Raw genomic sequence first — 23,807 nt, forward strand, 5'->3', positions numbered from 1 at the left:
CCGACCCAAACAGGATCAGAAAAGCAAGACTGGTACAAACCAGTTGACATACCAGCGGTGACAGAACAGAAACTGGAAGAGAGTGACTTCTCCCCGGCTGGGAAAGAGAAGCTGCGTGAGATCATCGTTACAGCGCAGGTGGCACGGTTCAAGAACGATTGTGGAGATTTGGGCCCAAAGTTTGTTCATCACATCGAAGGTGGGGTTCATCCACCTGTTCGGCAGTACCCGTTGAACCCAGGAGCAGTCGAGGAGATGGACAAAATCGTGAAGGAACTGGGTGCCCTAGAGATCATCAGAGAGGAACTCAACCCGATCACCAACAGCCCCATTCAGGCGGTGAAGAAACCTGAATCGGCTGGAGGGGGTTGGAGGCCAGTTATCAACTTCAAGGCCCTGAATCGGAGAACAATAGCGAACCGAGCCAGTCTAATCAATCCACAAGGAGCACTGAAAACTCTTCGAGTCAAGAAGTTCAAGTCTTGCATCGACCTAGCTAATGGATTTTTCTCCCTACGCCTCGCCAGACAATCGCAAGGTAAAACTGCATTCACTCACAAAGGCAAAAGCTATGTGTGGCAAAGGTTGCCCCAGGGCTACAAGAACTCCCCAAATGTGTTCCAGTCAGCAGTGATGGAAGTACTGGGGGACGTAGGAGCAACTGTGTACATTGATGATGTTTTCATTGCTGATGACACAGAAGAAGAGCACTTAGAAAGGCTACAAAAAGTAGTTGAAAACCTCACCAAGGCAGGTTTGAAGCTAAACCTCAAGAAATGTCAATTTGGACAGTTCCAAGTGAACTATCTGGGTTTCCAAGACATAATAATTTATCAGTAATTTTCACCTCTGGTCCGTACGGCAGCCTGGATATGAGCTCTGGTGCCATCCAGTACGGCGTTCCAACCAGAGACTTCCTCCGCTGGACTTCCTTAGAAACCTGAGCGCAGAAACCGAAGTCTGACAGCTTCACCTGGAGACAAACAGACGGAAATACAAACGCAGTGATGTTAAGATGGTTTATGACAAGAAATATAGGCAGCATTCACACCAGCCCTGTTAATTAATTGCTTATTGCGCCAGGCTCTGAATCCATATGTGAACGCCAAGCGGACCAGAGACCGCTCTAAAAGCAGGAAGTGGACTACAACACAGGGCATTCTGGGTAAATACAACCAAAACAAACGCAGAGGCCAAAAGATAAAAATTTCCATTTCTGGGGTAGGCCCCCACAAAAAGTTAGTTAAACAAACACGTAAAAATAAAAGAAAAAACAGTTTTCCAATCGTTGGATTATCATGTTGTTTTCTGCTTTGTTGTCCAAATTCTTCATCATTCTTGACTTGAGGTCAGGGACCCCTGACCCCTGGTTTAGCATTATCGGGAGAAATGGCTTGTCATCTTTAACAAAGACAAAAAAATGTACTCCATCAACCTGCTAAAATCTGATGCTACTCCACTTTTGTTTACATTTGGTGAAGAAGGAAGTCCACACCGTCTCTTCTTTAGAGGTTTTTGTGTTGTTTTCTTCAGTCGTTCTTGGTGCAAACGCCCCCACAGTTCAGGAGGGGAACAGGTTTTCCAAAATGTTTGGTATGTTTGACACAGTGCAGTATGACAAAACCACAGCAGCTGAAAGTGTAACAAATACAACAAAACCTTACTAAATAATTTTGGTCCAGTTTTTAGTGCAAATATCTTAGCATACTTGAAATAGACAAAACTAACTTAGAACTAACATTTCAGCAAGATACAAGAGTTTGTTTTAGGTTAATAATTCCTTCATAATGATGAAAAATACACTTACATTTCCCATAAGTAAAACAATCAGTCAGTGGAGCTAGAACTGTAAATTAGTTGTATCTTATGCCAAGACTATAAACTAGACTTAAAATACCTTGTAAGGTTTTGTGTTTTTTGCAGTGTGTTGCAACTTTGGTCCCAAATCAAATTGAGCCTACTGTTGGCTTTCGGGTGTGAAAGCAACCTACAGGTTAGAAAACTAATTTTCTGCTTTATTAGGCGTTTTAATCCAAAACAAAGTGGTACTTTTGTTAGAGCTGTTTGAATATCTGGGACATAACTTTGCAGCCTCCTGCTGTGGACAGCTGAGAACCCACCTTTCTCTTTCTCAGAAAGTTTGCGCCTGGCTGAGTAATGTTGAGAAGCAGATTGTGACGCCGACCACAAGGCCGGCTGCAGCGCTCAAACCCCGAGAGGGAAATGAAACAGGCTGGTTCAGAGAAGTGACTCTCATTTACACAAACACATTCATTCAACAAATGTGCTACATGACCTCAGTGGATGCCACACAACACCTGATATAATTATATTCAACTGAACAGTACAGTAATTTAGGACCAGATAATGATGAGAATAAAAAGAAAAAAACACAGCAAGCAGGTTCATGAGGAAGGTCAAACACACGCCCATCCTTCTGCCGAGAAACGCTTCAGGGTTGATTGGGTCTGCTTCCCCTGCAAGGTCAAACCACAAAGTCCCTCACACCCAAACACCAAAACTCTGCAGCCTGCTCTGAGAATTGCAAACCAAAACCATGGATGCCTGCAAGCAAATTATCTCTATTTGGTAAAAAAAAAAAAGAAAAAAAGTGACATTTGCATCCAAACATTTTGCACATGTCCAAAAATAAAGGCTGAAAGTGTGAGAATACAGAGAACCGAGCTGGAGCCGCACAGCTGCTGAGTTCGTCAAGTCAAGAGAAACGATACAGGACATATTTCACTTTTAAAATAAAAAGTGAAATTAAGCCTGTCGTGATCAATTTTGTTGGACGATAAATTGTTCCAGAAGTTATTGCGATAAACGATAATATTGTTGGTTTGAGACCATTTTCATGTACTTGAATGCTAGAATCAACACATTCTCAAAGATCAATAAGCTTTAAACTCTGATGAACATTTAACACTGGAACTGGAAGACATTTAAATTATCCAAAACAAATAAATAAAAGTGATAGCAAAGTCTCTATAAGCAAAACTGTCCTTCAAAAAAAGAGAAAGTTGAGACCAAAACACCAGACTGAAACTTTTATCATCCAGTTAGAAAAGAAAGAAAAGCGAGAACCAATAAATGGAAATTATTGAGTTTGTTTTAATTTATCATGCAATTAACTGATTTATTGCTTATTGTGACATTGTAATGTTAAGATGCTAAATTAGTTAACAATTATTTCTATAATCGATTAACTGTGATTAATCGTTTCAGGCCTAAGCACGTCCTGGTTGGTTTACCTTCATAAATCTGTAAAGCCATTTTCTGGTAAAACATCCCACTACAACTGGAGCGCTCTTTCATTTTTGAAAGTTGTCACGTTTTTATTGACCTCAGTCTGTTAACTATTAGAAGATGACACACATTTCAACGTCTCGGGTGTGCGAAACATTTTCTACGACACAAACAAACCTCTTATCCTCCAGAGGTTAAAGCAGAGAGTCAAACCCTGGGTTATCAGTATGAGCTCTGAATTATTAGCAGCAGACGATGAAACAGATTGTGGGTAACTGTGTTTGTTTTATCTTCTGGCTTGAAACCAATGAGACAAAGCGACGCCTGCTGCAGCAGCTGGAGTCCAGAACTCTGGGTGAAACAAGCGAAGACGCCAAACCACAGACAAAAGTCAGCTTCCACTGTGGTTTACATGTTAACTCATCTAAACTCAAAATGTGTGACTTTGTACATTGTTGATCGTCATAAGCAAAAGAGGGTCAGGTTCAACTCGAAACTAGCAAGTTAATAAACTGTTTTGTTTTGGTGCAACTGAAAAAGAAGAGAGAGAGGCAGCGCTTTGTGGATAAATAAAGCAAGTTTATCCATGCTAAGACTGCAGCTAATGCCTATTTTATTAATTGATTATTCTGACAATTAATTGCATTAAAATGGTAAAATTCTGCAGATTTTTTTTTTAACTTTAGTAAACGCCTGATCATTTGTAGCAAACATCACATCTTAAGATATGAAAAGCTCAACCCTTTCTAGACTCAACATCAATCCAGTGATCAGGTGATTATTTCTCCATAAAAATTAATTGATGCTCAGGTTTAATACTTTCTAAAAAAATGTGACTTATACAATAGTGCAACTTTCTATACGTTTTTCCTCTTCCTGTCAAATGCTTTGACTAATGCGATGTATAGTCAGGAAAACATGGTACTTCTTCAGTCACTCTCAAGGTAAACATCCGTTTGACACGTTGCATGTTAATGTTTCCATCTGGAAATTTTGCGCATGAACATTCAGACTGTTACAGTTTTATGTTTTCAGGCTTCGTGTTTATTTTGCGATTATTAATAAGTAATCACTGTGGTAAATTAGCTACTGCTGCTATTAGCTAAGCTAACACAGCAGTGGTAGAGTGCTCTACTGATGATCTGCCACAGTTGGTGTGTTTGTTGCTTTTTTTTTAAACTCAACCGAAACAACAATTCTGCAGCACATCTACACGTTAAGGATGTCAAAGTCAAGCTAGCATAGCTAGCTCTTCGACACTATTTTTTTCTTAAAACTTTTTCCTGGCCTTTTTATCTAGTTGTTGTAGACAATTAGCATCAAAGCATTGCATCCCTTCTTCTTTTATATATGATAGGTACATTTAAGACTTAGCTTAGACTTATGTTGATAACTTAACAGCTAAAATAATGCTAGCAGTTTTTTGCCCTCCAGTGGATAAATGGGAGGTGGGATCTTGCATGCATGACATCACGCTGCAATGTGTCTATATTAGCCACATAATTGTTGCCACAGTGTTCAACTCATTTGAAAAAAGTAACAACATATAGTCTGGAAATTGCGATAAATAAATCGCTGATATCAGTAATAAGAAATGTTTCTGATGCATTGCTGTTACCAATGCAATGTTAGAGATATGATCAAAAACCTGACAGAAACAATTAAATAGTTAATTTGGTTTTATAAAAAATACAAAAACTAGTATATTACAGTTACGTATAAGCTTTAATTTAATTGTTATGATGCATACAGATGGCAAAGCTTGTGTTTTACCCAATGAAAGCCAGACGACCATAATAATCTGCAAGTAATGTAACACACAGAGTGACTGTAATGTTCTTTTTCTGTTTATTACTCACCTGAGCTAACACTGCATCGCCAACATTAGTGTAATAAACTGTTCTGCTGACTGTGACACCAAGCAAACTGAGGCGCTTCTCACTTCGGAGTTGCTATGCAACCAGGCTGGTTTCATTTTCTGCAGAAAGCAGAAACCTGCTTGTCACCACGCAGGAAGTGATCTGGTATCTGCTGCAGCTCAGCAACAATACCAAAAAACTAGAAATTAGGCCACTCTTAACACCAGACTGTTTTTATTTACATCTCAATCCAAGTTCCTTTTCTTTAAAGAAGTGGAAAACTTATTGCTTTTAACTGCAATAGAAACTAGAATAAGAAAAAAAAGTAAAGAAAGAGCTGAGGATTGGTTCTAATATGAATAAATAACTAAATATGTGTAAAAGGCCTTACAGCTGCAGTATGTAACTTTTATAATACATATTTCTAAAATATGTAAAATATGTAATGTTTTTTGGGGTTTGTAAAAAAAAACAAAAAAAAACACCAAAACTGAGCTTCTCTCCCAGCGCTAACTAGAAACAACCAATCAGAGCCAGGAGGCGGGTCTTTGCACCATCAATCACCCTCCGTGCGGCGCTACTATAGTGCGGTTTGAATACATAAACGCCAAGCAGACCGGAGACCGCTCTAAAAGCAGGAAGTGGACTGCAGGGCAGGGCATTCTGGGTAAATACAACCAAAACAAACTCACTAGCTTAGCGCTAGCTGGAGAAATGGCTTGTGGCTCTTTATCAAAGACTAAAGAGAAATCCTCCAACCACTAAAATCTGACACTACTCCATTTTTGTTTACATTTCATGAAGACTAGAGTTACGCTCAGTGTCTTTAGAAGTTTTTGTGTCGTTTTCTTCAGTGGTTCTTGGTGCAGCGCCCCCACAGGTGAGGAGGGGAACAGGTTGCTCAAAGGGTTTGGTTGGTTTGACTCAGAGCAGAGAGAAAGAGAACCACAGCAGCTGGTTCTCTTTCTTTCAACCAATGTTGCAACTTTAGTTTCCACCAGGTGGGAAAACACCCTTAGATTAAAATTTCTGCATGAAAAACTTCAAATGAACCTCACTGTTGAGTAAGGTGGTAAATGTGTGATGCTGTGGGCCCAGTAAAACGTGTCAGAGCTCTTTAAAATACCTGAAACGTAAACATAAGGGATGATTAAAAAAACCCCCCACCAAATTAACTCAATTAATAACCAAAATTCAAGAGAAAATCTGAAGACGGAGATGAAGAAAAGAAAGATAAGTGATAGAACCAGGACTGTGGAGCCTCTGCAAACAGAAAATGGACAAACATCCCTCTTTCTGTGTGGAGGTAGACGGTAAAGATGCCAATATTTCTGAACAGCTCAGTTTATTTTGAAGCTTCTCGAACTTGGAGGGCGTTGTGTGTTTTTGCCGTACGGCGGCTACGTACCCGGCCATCATGAGTCAGCAGGATGGAGTCGCTCTTGATGTCTCTGTGGATCACGCCTTGAGTGTGCAGGACAGACAGCGCCTTCAGCACCGACAGACACACGGTGGCGATCTGCTCCTCGTTCATCCTGCAGAGTCAAACAGAAACCAAAGTCATCCAGGATTTAGTTTTACTGGATTTTAGAGTTTCACTGAATTTCATGGGCGACTGATTTGAATTTGGCACCAAGAAAAGCAGCAGAGACACTGGAGACATTAAAAAGCTGCTACTGTGGAAAAATACCAGATCACAGCACAGATTCTCCATCACTTTGTGCAATGCTGCCCCCTACTGGACAGAAATATTTCTGCTGATTTCAGATCAGTTTAATGAAAACATTTATTTTTAGTATTTTATACATTGTTTTTAACACTTTAAGTACTTATTTTCTCCTTTGTTGGAAAATAAAAAACTGTTTCTATTCCATTCTATTTTTTAGTTGTTTCAAAGAGATTTCTTCATCAGAAGGTGGAAAGTTTCTGATAAATAAGCTGTAGTGAGTTTTCACACATTTCTAGTTCCACATTTTTCAACATTTTGTAACATTTCACCAAATTTCAGAATAAAATTACTGATGGGACTCGATTAAAATATTTAATCAAATTAATTACAGGGTGGATAATTAAATAATCGAAAGCAAAAAAAAAAACAGAAAATAAATATCAATTTTAATTCAATAACTGCTTTTTGCTGCTAAAGTATTGAGTAAATAGACATATGAACTCAACAACAAAATTTTTATTACTTATAGTTGCTTATGCATCAGATTTAGGGGTGTACCAGAAATGTGCAAAGGTTAAACCTCAAAAATTAAACTCAACTTCCAATTTATAATCCAAGAAATCTGGCAAAGACCTGCAGTTTCTGTTAAGGAAAAAAAACCAAAAACAAACAGCTGCGTCGCCATGACGACGGGTTCAGCCGTCACCTGGTGTGCGTCACGATGTCGGTGAGCGCTCCTCCCTCCAGGAACTCCATGACCACCCAGAGTTCGTCGCCCACCAGGTAGCTGTTGTACATCTCCACCACGTTGTCATGGTGATAGTCCCGCATGATCACCACCTGCCGTCACCGGGAAAAACAAAACCGACGACCAGGAATTATTATCACTTGATGGTAGTATAAAATAAGAGTTTTTTGCTCTGTTGTCCATAGAAGTAATTTTTTAAAAAATGGTAAATATTTTTTTTCTGAACATGGACTACAATTCACTCTAGCTACTGTCTGCATCTGGTGCACCTTTTCCTTCCACTCAACTTTCTAGGAATAAGCTTAAACTTTTTCACAATATTATAATTTTCTAAAACATAGAATTTTGTGTTATAGTTTATATAGATATATGGATGATGTTCTGCATAGTTTCTAATTCTTTACAGACCTTGTTGCCTGTATTTTTGCATGCTTCTTTTTTTATCTAATCAACAACCAAGTTTCCATCAACTATTTTTTTTATCTGCATTTTGATGCATCACATTAGAGAAAGTTGATGAAAACAGCAAAATTCAAAATAACTTTCTCAATTTTGCAAAAAGATTTCTATGCTTGTTTGGGATGGTTTTTGGCTTTTCCATAACATTTTTTTAAAACATTAATGGAAACACATAGGTTCTGACGCAGCTAAATAAGTTCTGACGTAGCGAACTTCCCCCTTCATTAGTGGGTCTGTGCCTTACCAGAGGCAAAGTTCAAACCTTCGGCTGAGATTGGATAATTTGGTTCTCTCAGATGTGTGGTTCATGATAGTTTACAACCTCTAGATCTTGTTTATTACAGCCATGCGTGACGGCAACATTTGACAACATCTGCCTGGTTGATTTGCTCTAAACCTGTAAATTCTCGCCTAATTCGCATTTTCCATTTATTTCCATGTTTGCAACATTTTAAAATTTCACTCAAAATTTAGACAACAATGGGATGAAAACATGATTTATTTTATATCTAAATTAAATATTTTTGGCATCTGGAGCGAGCAGCAAAGAAATGCTTTCATTTCAGAAAAGCTGTAAACATTCCAGCAAAGTCTGCTGCAAAACCAAAACAAGTCAACAGTTTCACAGTTTAGGAAAATGAATCCACACTGCAAAAACACAAAATCTTACCAAGTATTTTTGGTCTAGTTTCTAGTGCAAACACCTTAGTACACTTGAAATAAGACAAACTCACTTACAAGTAACTTTTCAGCAAGATGCAGAAGCTTGTCAATAGTTAATAATTCCTTAATATTGATTCAATCAATGAAGTTTATTTGTATAACACATTTCACCAACAAGGCAGTTCAAAGTGCTTTGCATCATAAAAACAAAAAATTACAAAGTCATCAACAATTGAAACCTTACATTTTGCCAAGTGTAAAAAGTACTGACATTTAAAACAGTACTAGTTTCACTATAGCATGGAAAAAATCTCATAAGTGAAATAATCTCCCAGCAGAACTAGAACTTTTTCATCAATATTAAGAAATTATTGACTTAAAACAAGCTCCTATATCTTGCAAAAAAGTTACTTTTTAGTTAATTTTGTCTTATTTCAAGTGTACTAAGATATTTAAACTAGAAACTAGACAAAAATACTTTGCCAGATTTTGTGTTTTTGCAGTGTGGATTAATTTTCCTAAACTGTGAAACTGTTGACTTGTTTTGGTTTTGCAGCAGGCTTTGTTGGAATGTTTACAGCTTTTCTGAAAACGCTCTGTTTCAGCCACAGTCCACGTCCAGGAGGGGTCAGAGGTCAAAGCGGCCGGCTGTTAAAGCAGTACCTCGTTGAAGAGAAGTTCCCTGCGCTGCTGCTTCCTCAGGTCCATCTTCTTCACGGCCACCAGCTTCCCCGTCGTCTTCACCGTTGCGATGCACACGATTCCTGTGGATCCCTCGCCGATCTTGATGTAGTGGTCCAGGTAGGTCCGCGGGTCGCCGGGATCCACCACCAGCTGCAGCGCCGCTCTGAACTGCTCATGGGAAACCCTCTGTGGCTCCCGCTGCGGGGAGCGGCCCTGCGGCGCCGCGCCCGACCCCGGGGCCGCCGCGGGCACGGGGGGCCGCGGGGCCGGCACGTTGGGGTGGGGAGTGTGCGGCAGCTGGGAGGAGTCCGGGGTCAGGATGGGGTGGGATGCGTGGTGGGAATGAGGGAGGCTGACTGGGGGCTTGGAGGAATCCCGGGTGGAGCTGCTGGTGGGCCCGTTCTGGGGGGAAGACTCATGGTGACGCACCACCTGGACAGTAGAGACGAAAAACAGCAGAAAATCCCAAATTTACAAAATGAAAAGGCGACATAAACACCAACTCTGACAGATCATCGGTAGGGCAGGTGTTTAAATTAGCTAATGAGCCACTGCTGAGTTAGCTTAGCTAATAGTAGCAGTAGCTAATCTACCACAACGATCACTTATTAATAATCGCAAAATAAACATCAATCCTAAAAACATAAAACTGTAAAAGACTGAATGTAGTGGGAAATGTTTGAGTGTTCTCTGGTGTTGAATCCTGAAAGTTTTTGTCAGTTGCTATGGCAACTAATCTGTGTGTAGTGTAGATGACACAAACAGCGAGAAAAAAAAAACTGGTTTTAGTTGTTCCTCAAAGATTTTTCTGCGTTATTTTTCCCTTTGCACTGAATTAATAATATTTTCATCTCCATGTTTTGTTTGAGCGATTCTACCGCGAAAACAAAACACTAATTTAACAAAAACTTCCATAATTTCAATAACATTGTATAAAGTATAAATTATAATCCAAACTTTATTTAAAATACACAGATCAATAGGTCCTTGAGCCATTAGGAATAAAAAATATTGTGTACATTGAAACAATTAAAACATGCTGAGGTAAATTATCTTTCTGTTCAGATTAAACACAAAATACAAAGAATGTTACAATAAAAATCTCGAAAAATTATCAGTTTTTTTTGCATTTAGTAAATAGAAATAATGTTGGTGATTCTAACCAAACTGATTCAAAACTAGATGTAACAAGAAAAGTTTAGTCTGATTTAACTTTAGACAGCCAGAAAAAAATGTCTGACTTTTTACGAGGTGTATGAAAATATCTGGTTTCAATTGTAAATAACGTTTTCCAAATTTATGCCTTTAATCAAACATTAGCTTGAACTTTAATACCAAACTGTGCAGTTTGAATATGAAGAACTTTAAAGGACTTTATACAGAAATCAAAAACTTTCCAGACCTTGAAAACATCTAATTGAAATTCAAGCATTTTCCAGGATGTCAAGCAGCCACACAAAAAACTGCGGTAAATACCGGATTCTGATAAATACCGGATCTAGAGGAGGAAATACTTCACTGAACTATCCAGCAGTAGCTTCGATAATCTCGGTCGACTCCTACCTGTCCCGTCGGACTGCGTCCTCCGTCGCTGTCCGTTCTCGGGTACGTGTTGAACGGCCGCGTGTTCTGCTGGGCTGTCTTCATCACGCCTTCGGTCACCGGCAGGTTGGGCGTTCGGATGTTGGGTCCCGACAGCGGCCTCTTGTCCCTCGGAGACGTGGGGCTGCCCTCACGCGCCGCATAGCTGGACTTGGGCCGGTGGTCGCTGGCTTGGTCCCGGCGGATCACCTGGTCCTGAAAAACGGAGAGGTTGATAAAAATACAACAGGCTGGTTCTTAGCTACATTTAATTGTATAAAAAGGAAGAAAAATCTGCAGATTCAAAAGCTGAGATGCACTGATCAGAATTTAACCGGCTGCAGAGATTGGCAGAGAATCCAAAAACTGTACTGTAAGTTTTACTTTAAAACTGAGTGAATCATTTGGGTCTTGGTTGGTACCTGGTCCCGGTCCCGGGGGTCTCTGCGAGGCTGCTGTCCCGAGCCGGACCGCTCCCTGTAGGCCCTGCTGGGCTCCTGGCCCCTCGGCTGCTGCTGGGGCCGGCCCTGCCCGCCCTCGTCCCTGGGCTGGACGCCACGCTGCCCGTGCTGCGGGTCCCCTCCGCCCGGGTAGTCCTGCCTCAGTCTGTCCCTGAGAGCCGCAAACATGCAGTTAGCAACACCAATTGATCAGTTATTTTCGAATCAATTCATCTAATTTTTGGTTTTCCCACCAACACACTTTGTGAGTTTCCATAGTGCAGAGTGATGGCACCTCGTTCAGGGCGGCCATTTTGTTTGACAGCTTCTATTTATTTGAACTGTGAATTCAAGTCAACTCTAGTATCCAAAAACTGTGCTGCAGCACAAGCAAAACTACTTCAACATGTTTTTACTCAAGTAAAAAATAGCAAGAAATTATGCAAGAGTAAAAAAATATTTGGTAAAAAGTCTACTGAAGTACTGAGTGACTGATCAAATTATCAATCATTTAGTATTTAAAAATTACATCATCAGATGGACCAAAATATAAAGTGGGAATTTTGGTATTTTAAGAACCAAAATGATAATAATTTATATAAATAGCAAAAAAATAACAAAATCAGGCAAAATAATTTTTCCCAAATCAGTTCCTTTCAGTAAAAAACTTATGAAACTTGAACAGAAACTGCAGGTGTGTGTCTGAGTCTGGTGGATTTCTGGTTAAAACATGTTTTGGTAGAAAATCCAGAAATTTTACTCAATTAAGAGTAGAGACACTTCATAATAAATTTACTCAAAGTACAGCATGGTAAAAATACTCCTAAAAGTAAACTTTTTTCAAAAAAGTTACTCAAATGTAATTGAGTAAATGTCATAGACAGACTTACAAAAACTCTCATCCTGGTTGTTAGAAGGGCCGATTGAGATAAAAGCCACTTTTTGAAAATGTTTTTATTTTCTGTTTGTATTTTGTGTTTTAGAAAAGAAAGTTACTTTTCCTACCTGTCTGGGTGGTGCCTGTGTCGGGGGTCGCCGTTCTCCTGCTCTCCACCTGCGGAGCTGGAATCCCTGCGGGGCTGAGTGGGGGGGCTGCCTCGCCGCAGGGAGTTCGATCGAGTTACGGACATGGTGTCGAACTCGTCCAGCAGCCACGTTAAAGAGCCGTCTGCTCCCACCTTCGTGCCTCGTACGATCGTCTGGCGTTTACAGGACAGAAAAGTGCATATTTTAAATCTAAAGCATGGAAAGGATCCAGTCATTTTCAAAGTCTTCTCTCCATAAAATCAAAGCGCTGCTATCCTGCATAGTTAGGCACTCTTTAAATTTAAATAAATGCTTGGGCAATATATTCTTCACTGAGTTTTCCCATGGTAAAATTCATGAACATTTCAAGCGTTTTCAAGGTAACTTTTAAAAACATCACACTTTGGAGTTAAATCAATAACACTAAAAAAAAAGACAGTTTCAAGTCCCCATTATATGATGTCATTTATTATATTATCACAATATATTGTGATAGTATTCTGCATTCTACAGCAGGGACAACGTAAACAATAATATAACAAAAGTTAAGTAAATGTTGACCAGACTGGTCTGAAAAAGTTACAAAAAAATTCTCTAAAATGTTCATGCTGAGCGTTCTGGCATTTAGCAAATATAAATAATTTGGGTTATTCCAACTAAAATAAAATCTAAAAACATTGGTTTTATTTAACTTCAGACAGAAAGAAAAAAAATTGATCTGTCTTTTAATTATCTGTAAATATCTAGTTTCAATTGTAAGTAACGTTTTCAAATCTAGGATTTCACTCAAATGTTAGTTTGCACTTTATTACAAAACTGTCCAGTTTGAATATTAAGCACTTTTCAAACCTTGAAATCACCTAATGAAATTCAAGAATTTTCAAACATTTCAAGCACCTGTATGAACTCCGTCTTCAAAAGTGATTAAAACTCCACCAAGATTCACATTTAAACACTGAAATGAGTAAAATTACAGTTAAAAGTGAACCTTTATGCAGACGACATAGTTCTTTATTTGACTGATGCTACTTTAGGAGCTTTAAGAAACCTTTCAGCGGTTGAAAGCTACTCAAGTTCTTCATTTCGTTGAAGATCTCGACCAAAAATATTCCTCCACACTGGAAGGGAAGAAGCCTTTTGAGTGAAACATCTTCGAGACACGACAGAAAACGCATGTTTCCTCTCACCTTTCGCGGTTCTACGGTAGTGATGACCGTCACATCGATGAAAGGCTTTGGCCTCTTGGCCGTGTCTTCGATGAGGGACTGCCATTGGCGCGGCAACCCCACGAACTTCTGCTCCTGCTCGTCAAAGTCCGTGTGGACACGATGCTCAAAGTTGGACGGAGCAGAGATCTGGATTCGAGACTTCTTCTTTTTGGCAAACATGGTGGCAACGGCTGCAAGCTAGCATCAGATCTGCAGAGAGGAAGAAGGCGGCAATGTGATTAGCAAATAAATACAAAAGAAAAACCTTAGTGCACCAGCACAATAAAACTGCAATCCACACATTTTATTGCATTAATATCTCATATGCTTGCACATTTCAACCCAAGGACTAATAGGCAGGATGGTGGCATTTATCTAGCTCTGACCTTTAGCTAAAGGTCATCATCAGGCACAAACAAAACTTGAACCCAATATTGATGACAAGACATAAGCTCCAAGCATTTCCTGAAGGGGAGAACAGTTTGAGGAGACGGAGACTCATCTTTAAAAGGTCACTTCCTGAACATTAACAGCAGCTTTTATAACCCAGAGGAGAAAGTTAACACGTTTCAGCTGAGAGCTGTACCAGCATCACAAGTCAAGCCATACAAGAGACAGAGAAACGAAAGCAACAAAGAACAAAACAGAAAATGAAAACAATGAACTGCAAGCTGAGTGAAAATGAGGGGAAAAGCAGCTAGTATCCAGAGGGCATTGAAGGACAGTTTTGTTTCCAGAGACTTTATAATTCATTTTGTTTGCTGTTTCTGTTTTAAATCTTCAGTTTATCTTTGAGAATGTGTTCTTGCATTATTATTATTACATGATATTGCTTGAAAATGGTCTCAAAACAGCAATATTATCATTTGATTAATGTTGCGATAATGATACAGTCAGAACCAGAAGTTTACATAGACATTTTCTTCACCATCTACAGTTAAATAAGATCAAAGTTCTCTTATTTTATGTCCATTAGAAACACCAAAATAACTTGCGGTAATTTTGCTAAATGCCAGAATAATGAAAGAAAAAATTAAGGCTTTATATATGGCTGAAAAATGATCACAATGTGAGCATTTCATATCAGTCAATATCCAGAATGGAATGGTTTTTGTTTTAAATATACTACAAAATAGTGTTATCGGTAGAGAAGAAACAGATGCTAGGCTACCAGCTAGCTCATTAAATTGGTTACTATCCATTTGGATTTTGGGAAATGAAGGAATTTGACATGATAAATGTTGGAAATCAGTACGTTCCTCTATGAAACCACACACAGAATCATAACGTACACCTGAGTATGTGGGAGCAGCTTCATGTTTTCACCTACGAGCCTCATAACTGTCTAAAAATAAAAATAGATCTGGGTGGAGTGGAAGGAGAATATCAGTGCAACTGAAGAGGAAATTGTGGATAAAAGAGGAAAGATCATGTCAACAGTTTAGCAGCATTTTAATTACTTAAATATAATACAATAATTATGGATAGAGTGAAATCAAAAGCTCATATTTTGACACATTTTTCAGCATTAAATGACAGACAACAAAAAAAGCTCAAACTCAGTTCTAGCATGAAAATCAAGCGCAAGTTGTTGATAGAAAGGCCAGAAGAATAATTAGGTTTTTAAATGTGTGTTTGCTAGCTGGTGAAATTGGGTCACCAGCTGATTAATCGTTGCTGACCTAATATTTTTTTTTTGCCTGCTGAGCAGCAGTAATCTCCTACTACTGAGAAACATCTACAAGGACAAGTGCACTGCAAAAACGCAAACTCTTACCAAGTAGTGATGGCCTAGTTTCTAGTGCAAATATCTTAACTTACAAGTAACGTTTTAGAAAGCTATAAGAGCTTGATTTAAGCCAATAAAGCCTTAATATTGATTTTAAAAAATACTTATTCTACTGGCAGATTATTTTAATTAAAACAAGACATTGTCATATGTTGTAAGTGAAATATTCTGCAAATGGAAGAGGAACTTTTTCAGGAGTTTTAAGGTATTATTGACTTAGAACAAACTCCTATTTCTTGCTGAAAAGTTACTTGTCTTTGTCTAAGATATTTGTTCTAACTGGACAAAAATACTTGGTAAGATTTTGTGTTTTTGCAGTGTGGGACATCGGACGTCCCCTGAAAACCAGAGGCTGTTGTGGTTTGACTACATGAAAACCTGCAGGTTGAAGAGAAAACACTCCCAGTAATAAAACAGAGTCCTGCTGGTTAGCAGCATGCTAAACCGCTAAGGGGGATTTTTCATTTTCATCCAGCAAATTTTTCTGTATTTCCTACAAATAAACAGCGCCGCACCTTCAAGCGCTGCTTAAATAATAAAAACAGACTAGAAGAAGAAAAAAAAGATGCAGGGATTGTGGGACAGAATGAGGGAGAGCTGGGTGGGAGCGCCGACTCGGGCGATTAGGGTGGATCATAAGCCAGAGGCTGTGAGTCATGCTGCTGGCCCAGGCAGTCTGCAGAGTTACGACAGACCTTCACAGCAGGGATGTTTGATGTGAAGAGAGACCCACCCAGAAACAGAAACAGAAATGAAAAAAAAAACAAAAAACGACTCAGTCGCTACCAATGTAGCACTGGAGCAGCAGCAACATCCCAGCATTTCAAACAGCAGAGCGAGACAAGATACTGGAAATATTTACCAGAGAGCCGTTTATGTATGGAGTCTAAATTAGGGTTAGTCAATGTAAACTTAATATTTTGTGGCATTTAAGAAATAAAAATGTGTTTACAGCCAGGCCTGTCACGATCAGCGGTTGGTAGATTACCCAAAAATTTGTCTCAAGTAGCACATCTTTACTGAAGAGTGAAAAAGTATTTGGTAAAAAAATTAATTAAAAAAAATCAACTCAAGTTTTGAGTAAGTGATCAAATTATCAATCATGTAATGTTTAAAAATTACATCATGGAATGGACAAAAATAGAAATTTAAGAGGATTTTTTGGTATTTTAAACAACCAAAATGACAATAATTCATACAATAAATAAAATCAGGCAAAAATAATTTTTCTAAAATCCATTTCTTTCAATAAAAAACTTATAAAACTAACAGAAACTACAGCTGTGTGTGTGGTGAATGCTTGGTTAAAACATGTTGACAGATATTTAATTCCTTATACTTGTTGTTTTGATTATAAGTGTTTTTTTTTTTATTTCTTTTACTTATTGTTTGGGTTGTCATATCTGTTTTTTACAAATGGTTTCAAAACAATATTATCGTTTATCGCAAAAATTACTGGGACAATTTATCATCTAGCAATAATTGTCAATGTGCCAGTCATTTCAATATTTATATTTACCTACTGTTGACTATGTAAAAGCGTCTCCATTGCTGACATTTAGGGCTCAAACGATTAATCGGATTGAAATAATAGTCAACTAATGGTAATAATTAATCATTAACTGAAATATCTAGAATAAAAACACCAGATAATTATGAAATACTTCTTAAAGTAAAGCGCTGCTTCATCCATAACATCAGGGAAAGTTTCTGACGCTCATGAATCATTCTGACATTTTCATATTTACAGGCTGGGAGTAAAAGAACATTTGGCTCTGAAACTCTGAGTTTTATCCTTCATCTGGTTCCAAATCACTGTGGGCGAAAAACAAGGTTTTACTGCAGCCCTGAGGAGCCAAGAAATCATAAGATGTGATGCAAGGCGAGAAAAATGACAGACAGGAAGCAGATCACAGCGCAGTGGTTCAATGAAGCAGCTTTTTATGGGCTGATTCTGATTAATGGAAACCAAGCAGGCTGTTGATAAATATTTAGAATCCAAAACAAGAAAATAAAATATTTAGATTGAAATTCGTCAACATTTTCTAACAATGAATACACCTGAAAATGTTTCAGGAATTTTTTTCTTTTAACTGAAAACTGTGGTGGAGATCTACTATTGAAAAATCACTTCATCTTTGTTCACAAGTCATTTCTTCCAAGTCCAAGTTAAGTAAACAAACATTTTCTGATAATCTAGCTCCACCTTAACCCAGCATCGCTTTGGATTAGGAATCCAAACATCTTGGGTCTATGTCATTACAAAAACAATAAAAAAGTATTATCTTTTAATTTTCATAAACATGCACAAGCTACTAAATTCTGGTTTATATAATATCGAAAATTTCTCATCATGTGTTCAGAATAAGGTATAAATTACAACACAATGAGTTAGTCACAGTGTAGCAAGTAAGAGGTGCTGAATTTATGAGGCAACGGAACAGGAAGTGCTTTTATTTTGACATTTCCAGCAGGCAGTGTCCCTAATGTAGCAGCTAGCTTAGCAGTGAGTGAGAGAATTGTGAGGCGAGTTGTGTTTATTTTTTTCTGAAGTGACTCAAACGTATTTAAGGCAGCATTCAGAGTTAGTTTTTGATATGTCCCATATGGGCAGTTGCTCAGGGCGGCATTATGAAGGAGGGCGTGCAGCTAATGGAGGGTTGAAGCCCCTTTCACAGTAAAACATGGACAGCAGGTACAGTTTAAAGCTCACATACCGGCTTCTTTTCAGTTGAAAGTTTTCAAGAAAAAAAATTTATTAAATAAAATCTTAGAAGTTTTTCACTTTTGTAAATTTTCTGAGTTGCATTTTTGACTTAAAACTCCAAGTTTTTCCTAGAATTTTTCTGGGATTAATCTCAAAATTTTTAGTGCTATTTTTTGGGAAACTTTTGTTTTTGTATCTAGAATGGCCTTAATATGGCGTCATACTTTTCTCTAAACACCAATAATAGTAAAAATATAAAACCTTGTACATATCCACCCGTTGCATTCCTCTGTCATTTTCTGAGTTTTCCCATTCCTGTGTTGGTTTCCCGCCCTCCTCCCAGAGCGAACCGGTCCCTCGCAGTCTGTCCGTCCATGCCTGGCTGAACAGTGAGAAAGCCTGTCTGCTCTGTGGACCGAACCGGACTGATGAGTTCTGGACAGAGCCGCTGTCTTCTGGCCTGATTCTAGTATTGTGAGTGGGTGGTCTGCACTGTAAAACATGCCAGTTTGAGTGAATAATGATACAAGTTGAACTGAAGCCAGCTGCGACTATATGAAGAGATTTAGACTGTAAGCATATGGACAAAATATGCTCCGGATTTCTTTTTCTTCATAAAGTTGGCAAGAGAGTAATAATATATTCAGTTTAAATAGACGAGATGATGCATATTATTGGATTCAGAGGAACAGAGAATAATTTAGGGTTGAAACTGTTAATCATGATTAATTGATTGATGAAATAATCATCAACTAATTTAGTAATTGATTAATCATTAACTGAAATATACAGAGTAAAAAAACACACGTCTATTTTCTATAACAACAACATATTTGGAGGAATTATCAAGCCACACATTTTGCATTTAAGATAAAACACCTCTGTGAATATATTTTAAGCTAAAACTCCTCAAGTTGCAGTTTTGGCTTCACCTGGTTCAAGGAATGCGGTTATTGCCTTTTAAGCCATAAAATGTTTAAAAAGGAATTGAATTTTGTTTATATTCATTCAAAAATATTGCTAATATTGTATAAAAGTGGCTTACGTGGTTAAATGAAAAATATGTAGGATGTGTGATTTGTCTTTGAACAACTGAGTAATCGTCAGAAAAACTGATGGAATAATCAATTGCTAAAATAATGGTTAGTTGTAGCCATAGAGCAATTCTTAGGAAAAATAGGTTTGTGTATTTTCATCAACAAAATCAGGTTTCACAGATCAAACTCTGCGTTAAGCCTGTGTTGAATGTAGAGTCATTCAGCTCAGATTTGATCTGTTTATATTGACATTTTCAAGCTTCACTAAAGGTCCGTCACCCAAAAACGCATTAAATTACTAGACTCAAAAATAACTGATTCAATGCATTGTTTATCTTGTATAACAAAACATTTTGGTCACAATCCAGTTCGATTCAGGATAAGACTGAAAGAATTAATCGGATTAACTGCAATGAATTGATGATTAAATTTATAGTGAACTAATTTAATAATCGATTAACTGAGTATAGAAACTTGGGAAAAAAGTCCAATCACTGAAAGAACTTCACAATCAGAGCAGTAATTAAGCCAAAACTGTACATAAAATATATGCATTTTGCATACAAGACTGTAAATGTATTTCACCCACAGCTCAAGTGGCAGTTTTAGCTCCACCTGATTCAAAATCTGTTAAAAATAAAGAAATCTGTTAAGCACCTTTTGTCATTCAATTATTAACTGGTTAATCCAAAAATAATAACAGATCAGTCCTAGACTGCAGTGATGCCAAGTCCAGCAGAAAAGGCAGAGCTTTTCACATTAAGTATATTTTTAGCTGTGGATACATCCTTTGCATTCACTAAAGAAATGCTTTTATTGCATTTAAGGCAATACAATCTTGAATTTCTTATTTAGAAAAGGAACTGAATTCTTTACTTGTATGGTTTTATGCATTTCTGGTATTGACAAAATGCTCACATGGTTAAATGAAAAATCTGCAGAATGTGCCAATTATTTAATTAATCACCAGAATAAACATTAGTTGCGGCCTTAATTCAAAAATACTTTAGTAATCGCAGAGGGAAACTAAATGTAACTCATACAATTTTCCACCACCAGTTCTTCTCCAACAAATAAAATAGTGTTTGACCTGACGAACCCTGCTTCTCTTGAAATCTAAAATCATCTCCCTTGTTTTGTTCACATCCAAGATAAGACGACTGTTTCCACACCAGGCCTCGTTTCACAGGGACAGATTATTGCTGTGGCACCACATGTGGACCCACAAACACCAGGCATCCACACCAACGCAGACAGAAACAGAAAATAAAAACACATCTTCTACCAAACACCCACACAGGAAAATACGTAGTTATTCCCACCAACCATGGTTAATCCGCTTTAATCCAACTCCGGTCCGTTTGTCTAGAAACTCCAGTCTGTTTGTATGATACAGACCAAAATAAATGAATACTGGTCCGCCTACAAACCTTGGTGCCGGTTCGGTACAAGTGAACTTTGGTGCAGTTTGAATGCATATATGAACACCAAACACACCAGATACCGCTCCAAAAACAGGAAGTGAACTACAGAGCAGGGCATTCTGGGTAAATACAACCAAAACAAATGAATTAAGCTAGCGATAGCAGCAGAAATGGCTTGATGTCTTTAGTCAAAGACAAAAGAGAAACCCCTAAAATCTGATGCAACTCCATTTTCGTTTCCATTTTGTGAAAAATTGTATTGCGGTCAGCAGCTGTTTCCATTACAAATGTGGGCAAAACTTTGTCAATATGTTGAAAAATCACAATTTCACAAATGCTGTGTTTCCATTAAATAAAAAATGTAATTAAAATCACACGTCGATAAGTTTGTTCACACATTAAGTCATAAAAAAAAACATACTCTGCGCCATCGTCCTCCTACTACTTCCTGTTTTGTTCCTCATGGTTTCTTCCAGTGGCAACATCTGGTGTTTGATCATGTGACTCGTGTGATGCGAAAAAAGTGTTTCTGTTGCTGTTTTGTGAAACAAACCAATTTTAATACAGCTAAAAATAACCAAACTTATCCTAGCAACAAAACTATCAAAAAAAGATTTTTTTACAAAATAAAGCAAATTTATTTTCAAAATGTCAAACTGCGCAATTATGTGGTGAATGGAAAACATAGCTAAAGTCTTCTTCAGAGGTTGTCATGTTTTGTTCAGTGGTTCTTGGTGCAGCGCCCCCACAGGTGAGGAGGAGAACAGTTTCAAACGGGTTTGGTTGGTAAAAAAAACTGAAAATGTTGCCACTTTGATCCCCAAACGAACCGAGTGTACCGGATTATTATGTGTGAAAACAGCCTAATAAGGTACTGATACCTGAACTGATGCACAGATGGCTGTCAGCTCACCTTGCTACAAACAAGCAGGAGGGCCTATTTAAAGTCAAATGTCTCTCCTTCTGACCATATAGTTAAAAACTCTTACAACCACAGGAATTGTGGTTCTAAATTAATTAAAATGAGGCATGAGCTGGAACAGGAAGTGAGGTAAACGGTGCAACCATGAGGTCTCACACAACTCACAAAATTATCCCAATCTATGCCATAATCTCTGTGTTGAAGCAGATTAATCCATTTATCATATATAATGGTGCTGAAGTTAGTAAATACAACCTGAATCCCAACTTTAATGAGTTTAATCCAATGCAAATACCGTTTTGCATGTCAGACATTTGAAATTTAATAAAATAGCTTTTTACATACTGACCATAATGACAGCAGACCACAGAATTGAGATAATCAACTTCCTCTGAATGACTGGGAACCTGCCACAGAAAGTGGCAGAATCTATAAACCCACCAGCCAAAAATCAACAATTTCTCACGTTTTAGCTCGAGGTAGCAGCTCTTTAACGGGACAGGACCATTTTGGCTTTACAGTTATTCACCATAAGGCTGCATTCAGGCTGCCCTTATTGTTGCGATGCTCTAATATTAGCTCACTGCTGCTGATAATTCATAGGTTGTTCCCTCACTGCAGCAGACGCAGGATTTCCAGCTTTATAAAGGCCTGCAAAGACTTACAGTTCACAAAACTCTTTATACAATTAACCTGACGAAATCTGCTGTGAGTTGACGTTATAAAAACTAGAGGTGAGCGATATGGACTTAAAATTTTATTGCATTATTGTGTAGTACTATTGTGACAACTATGAAAGTGACAATAAGAACTATTTATAACTATGTTTTTAGGAAACTGTAAAGCTGTGACTGTGTGTCACATCAATTATAGCTTCACAAACACAAATACTGCTCTTTACAAACATTTATATTTGTATGGCCTCCAGTCACATAAGAAGGTGTGATTTATGACACTAAAATGCACAAATTCAGTGCATTTAGTCATATTTTCAAATGTACCGATACACCTTTATTGAACAAAATGGAGAAAAATAGTAAAAATCTTAACAGTTTGAGGTTTCTTTAAACAGTAATTGGAATTTATGACAACAAATCAAAATATTATCTTGATAAGAAATTTATCACAATAAATTATAAACAATACGATTAATTCCCACTCCTATTATGAACTAACTTTAATAACTGTAAATAATAATTAACCTGATAACTGTTTAATCATTTAAAATGCCACATTTTTAAATGATTAAACTTTTTTATTTTTTAACCTGGTAACAAGCAGTGAGTGGTACTGTGTTTAACAGACGTTAATTACTTTATTAATGCTGATTAAAAATAGGATTCATTCCTCCAGGTTACAACTGAAAGCACAAAAACAAAAAGGCAGCAGCAGCTCTATCTGTAAATGCCTGAAACTTTAATTTATCTGCATTTTCCCCTTTTATTCATTAAAACTCCGGTTAAAAGTGCAAACATCGCCATCCTCCCCCTCTCTGCTCAGCTCCATGTGTCACTAACACTTGTGCAAATAAAGACAGATGACTGTGACGGTGGAGTCCAACAGCTGTCTCCACAGTCAGCAACAGGTCTGAATGGGAACACTGGGAGAGAAATAACAAAAAAATAAAACTTATTCTGCTTTTTATATCCCAAAACCGACCGCGAGGTTTCAAGACGACTTTGGGAGAAATCAAACTTTCCTTCTGTCGTGGTGAAACTCAGCTGTGATCAGTAATACTCACTATGAACCCGAACCAGAACCGAGTCCAGCGAACCAGCACCGGATCCGTTTCCGCGGAGGAATCCAGCTGGGAAGCCGCGACATTAACCGTGGAAGCGGCGGAACCGAGTGGAGCGGCCGTGGGCTCGGAAACACGAAGCGTGTCGCATTCCTTTGGTTTCAGTGTCGTGACGTTACCGGGTGAGACAGCCGGTCAACGGGGGGAGGGAGGGAGATTAGCGCGGCTCTGTCAGCAGCCAAACACGGGTTAGAAATCACAGACAGCAACGCCTCCTTCCTGCTCTGCGTCCCTCGCCTCACAAACAGACCTGCAGGTGTTTTACCTGCACGGTCACGTGACGCACATTTGACTTTTTACACTTCCTGTTGGGAGGTTCATTTCCAGGTTTGGTTTTGTTTCGGTTTTTTCCCCACAGTAAATAATAAACCGGTGGGCAGCGGACATTTACAAAACGTGTCAAACAAACAGTGATGTGTTCAAGGACCAAAACTGACGGTGGGAAAATTAGAAAACAACCTATTGCTGTACTTTTTTAATTTTTTTTTTACATGGATCAAGGTTGAATTAGTTAACAGTGGTGGAACTAGAGGCAAAGTGTCTC

At 38.2% G+C, this 23,807-nt stretch overlaps 1 protein-coding gene across 1 annotated transcript in view; it reads right to left on the bottom strand.

The window, feature by feature from the left end:
• Nucleotides 1-23,467, bottom strand: part of LOC116707938 (serine/threonine-protein kinase PAK 4-like) — a 26,070-nt gene extending 2,603 nt beyond the window's left edge. Inside the window, exons 1-9 of the mRNA XM_032545645.1 lie at nt 23,207-23,467; nt 13,566-13,796; nt 12,358-12,551; nt 11,335-11,524; nt 10,895-11,128; nt 9,311-9,763; nt 7,484-7,617; nt 6,517-6,643; nt 848-973 (exon numbers count right to left, since the gene is read on the bottom strand). Of these exons, the coding sequence (XP_032401536.1) occupies nt 848-973; nt 6,517-6,643; nt 7,484-7,617; nt 9,311-9,763; nt 10,895-11,128; nt 11,335-11,524; nt 12,358-12,551; nt 13,566-13,766 (1,659 nt within the window). The 5' untranslated portion in view covers nt 13,767-13,796; nt 23,207-23,467. The remainder of the gene's footprint in view (nt 1-847; nt 974-6,516; nt 6,644-7,483; nt 7,618-9,310; nt 9,764-10,894; nt 11,129-11,334; nt 11,525-12,357; nt 12,552-13,565; nt 13,797-23,206) is intronic.
• Between the last annotated feature and the right edge of the window lie 340 nt (nt 23,468-23,807).

Source organism: Xiphophorus hellerii, chromosome 18 (genome assembly GCF_003331165.1).
Source record: "Xiphophorus hellerii strain 12219 chromosome 18, Xiphophorus_hellerii-4.1, whole genome shotgun sequence".
Lineage (NCBI taxonomy): Eukaryota > Metazoa > Chordata > Actinopteri > Cyprinodontiformes > Poeciliidae > Xiphophorus > Xiphophorus hellerii.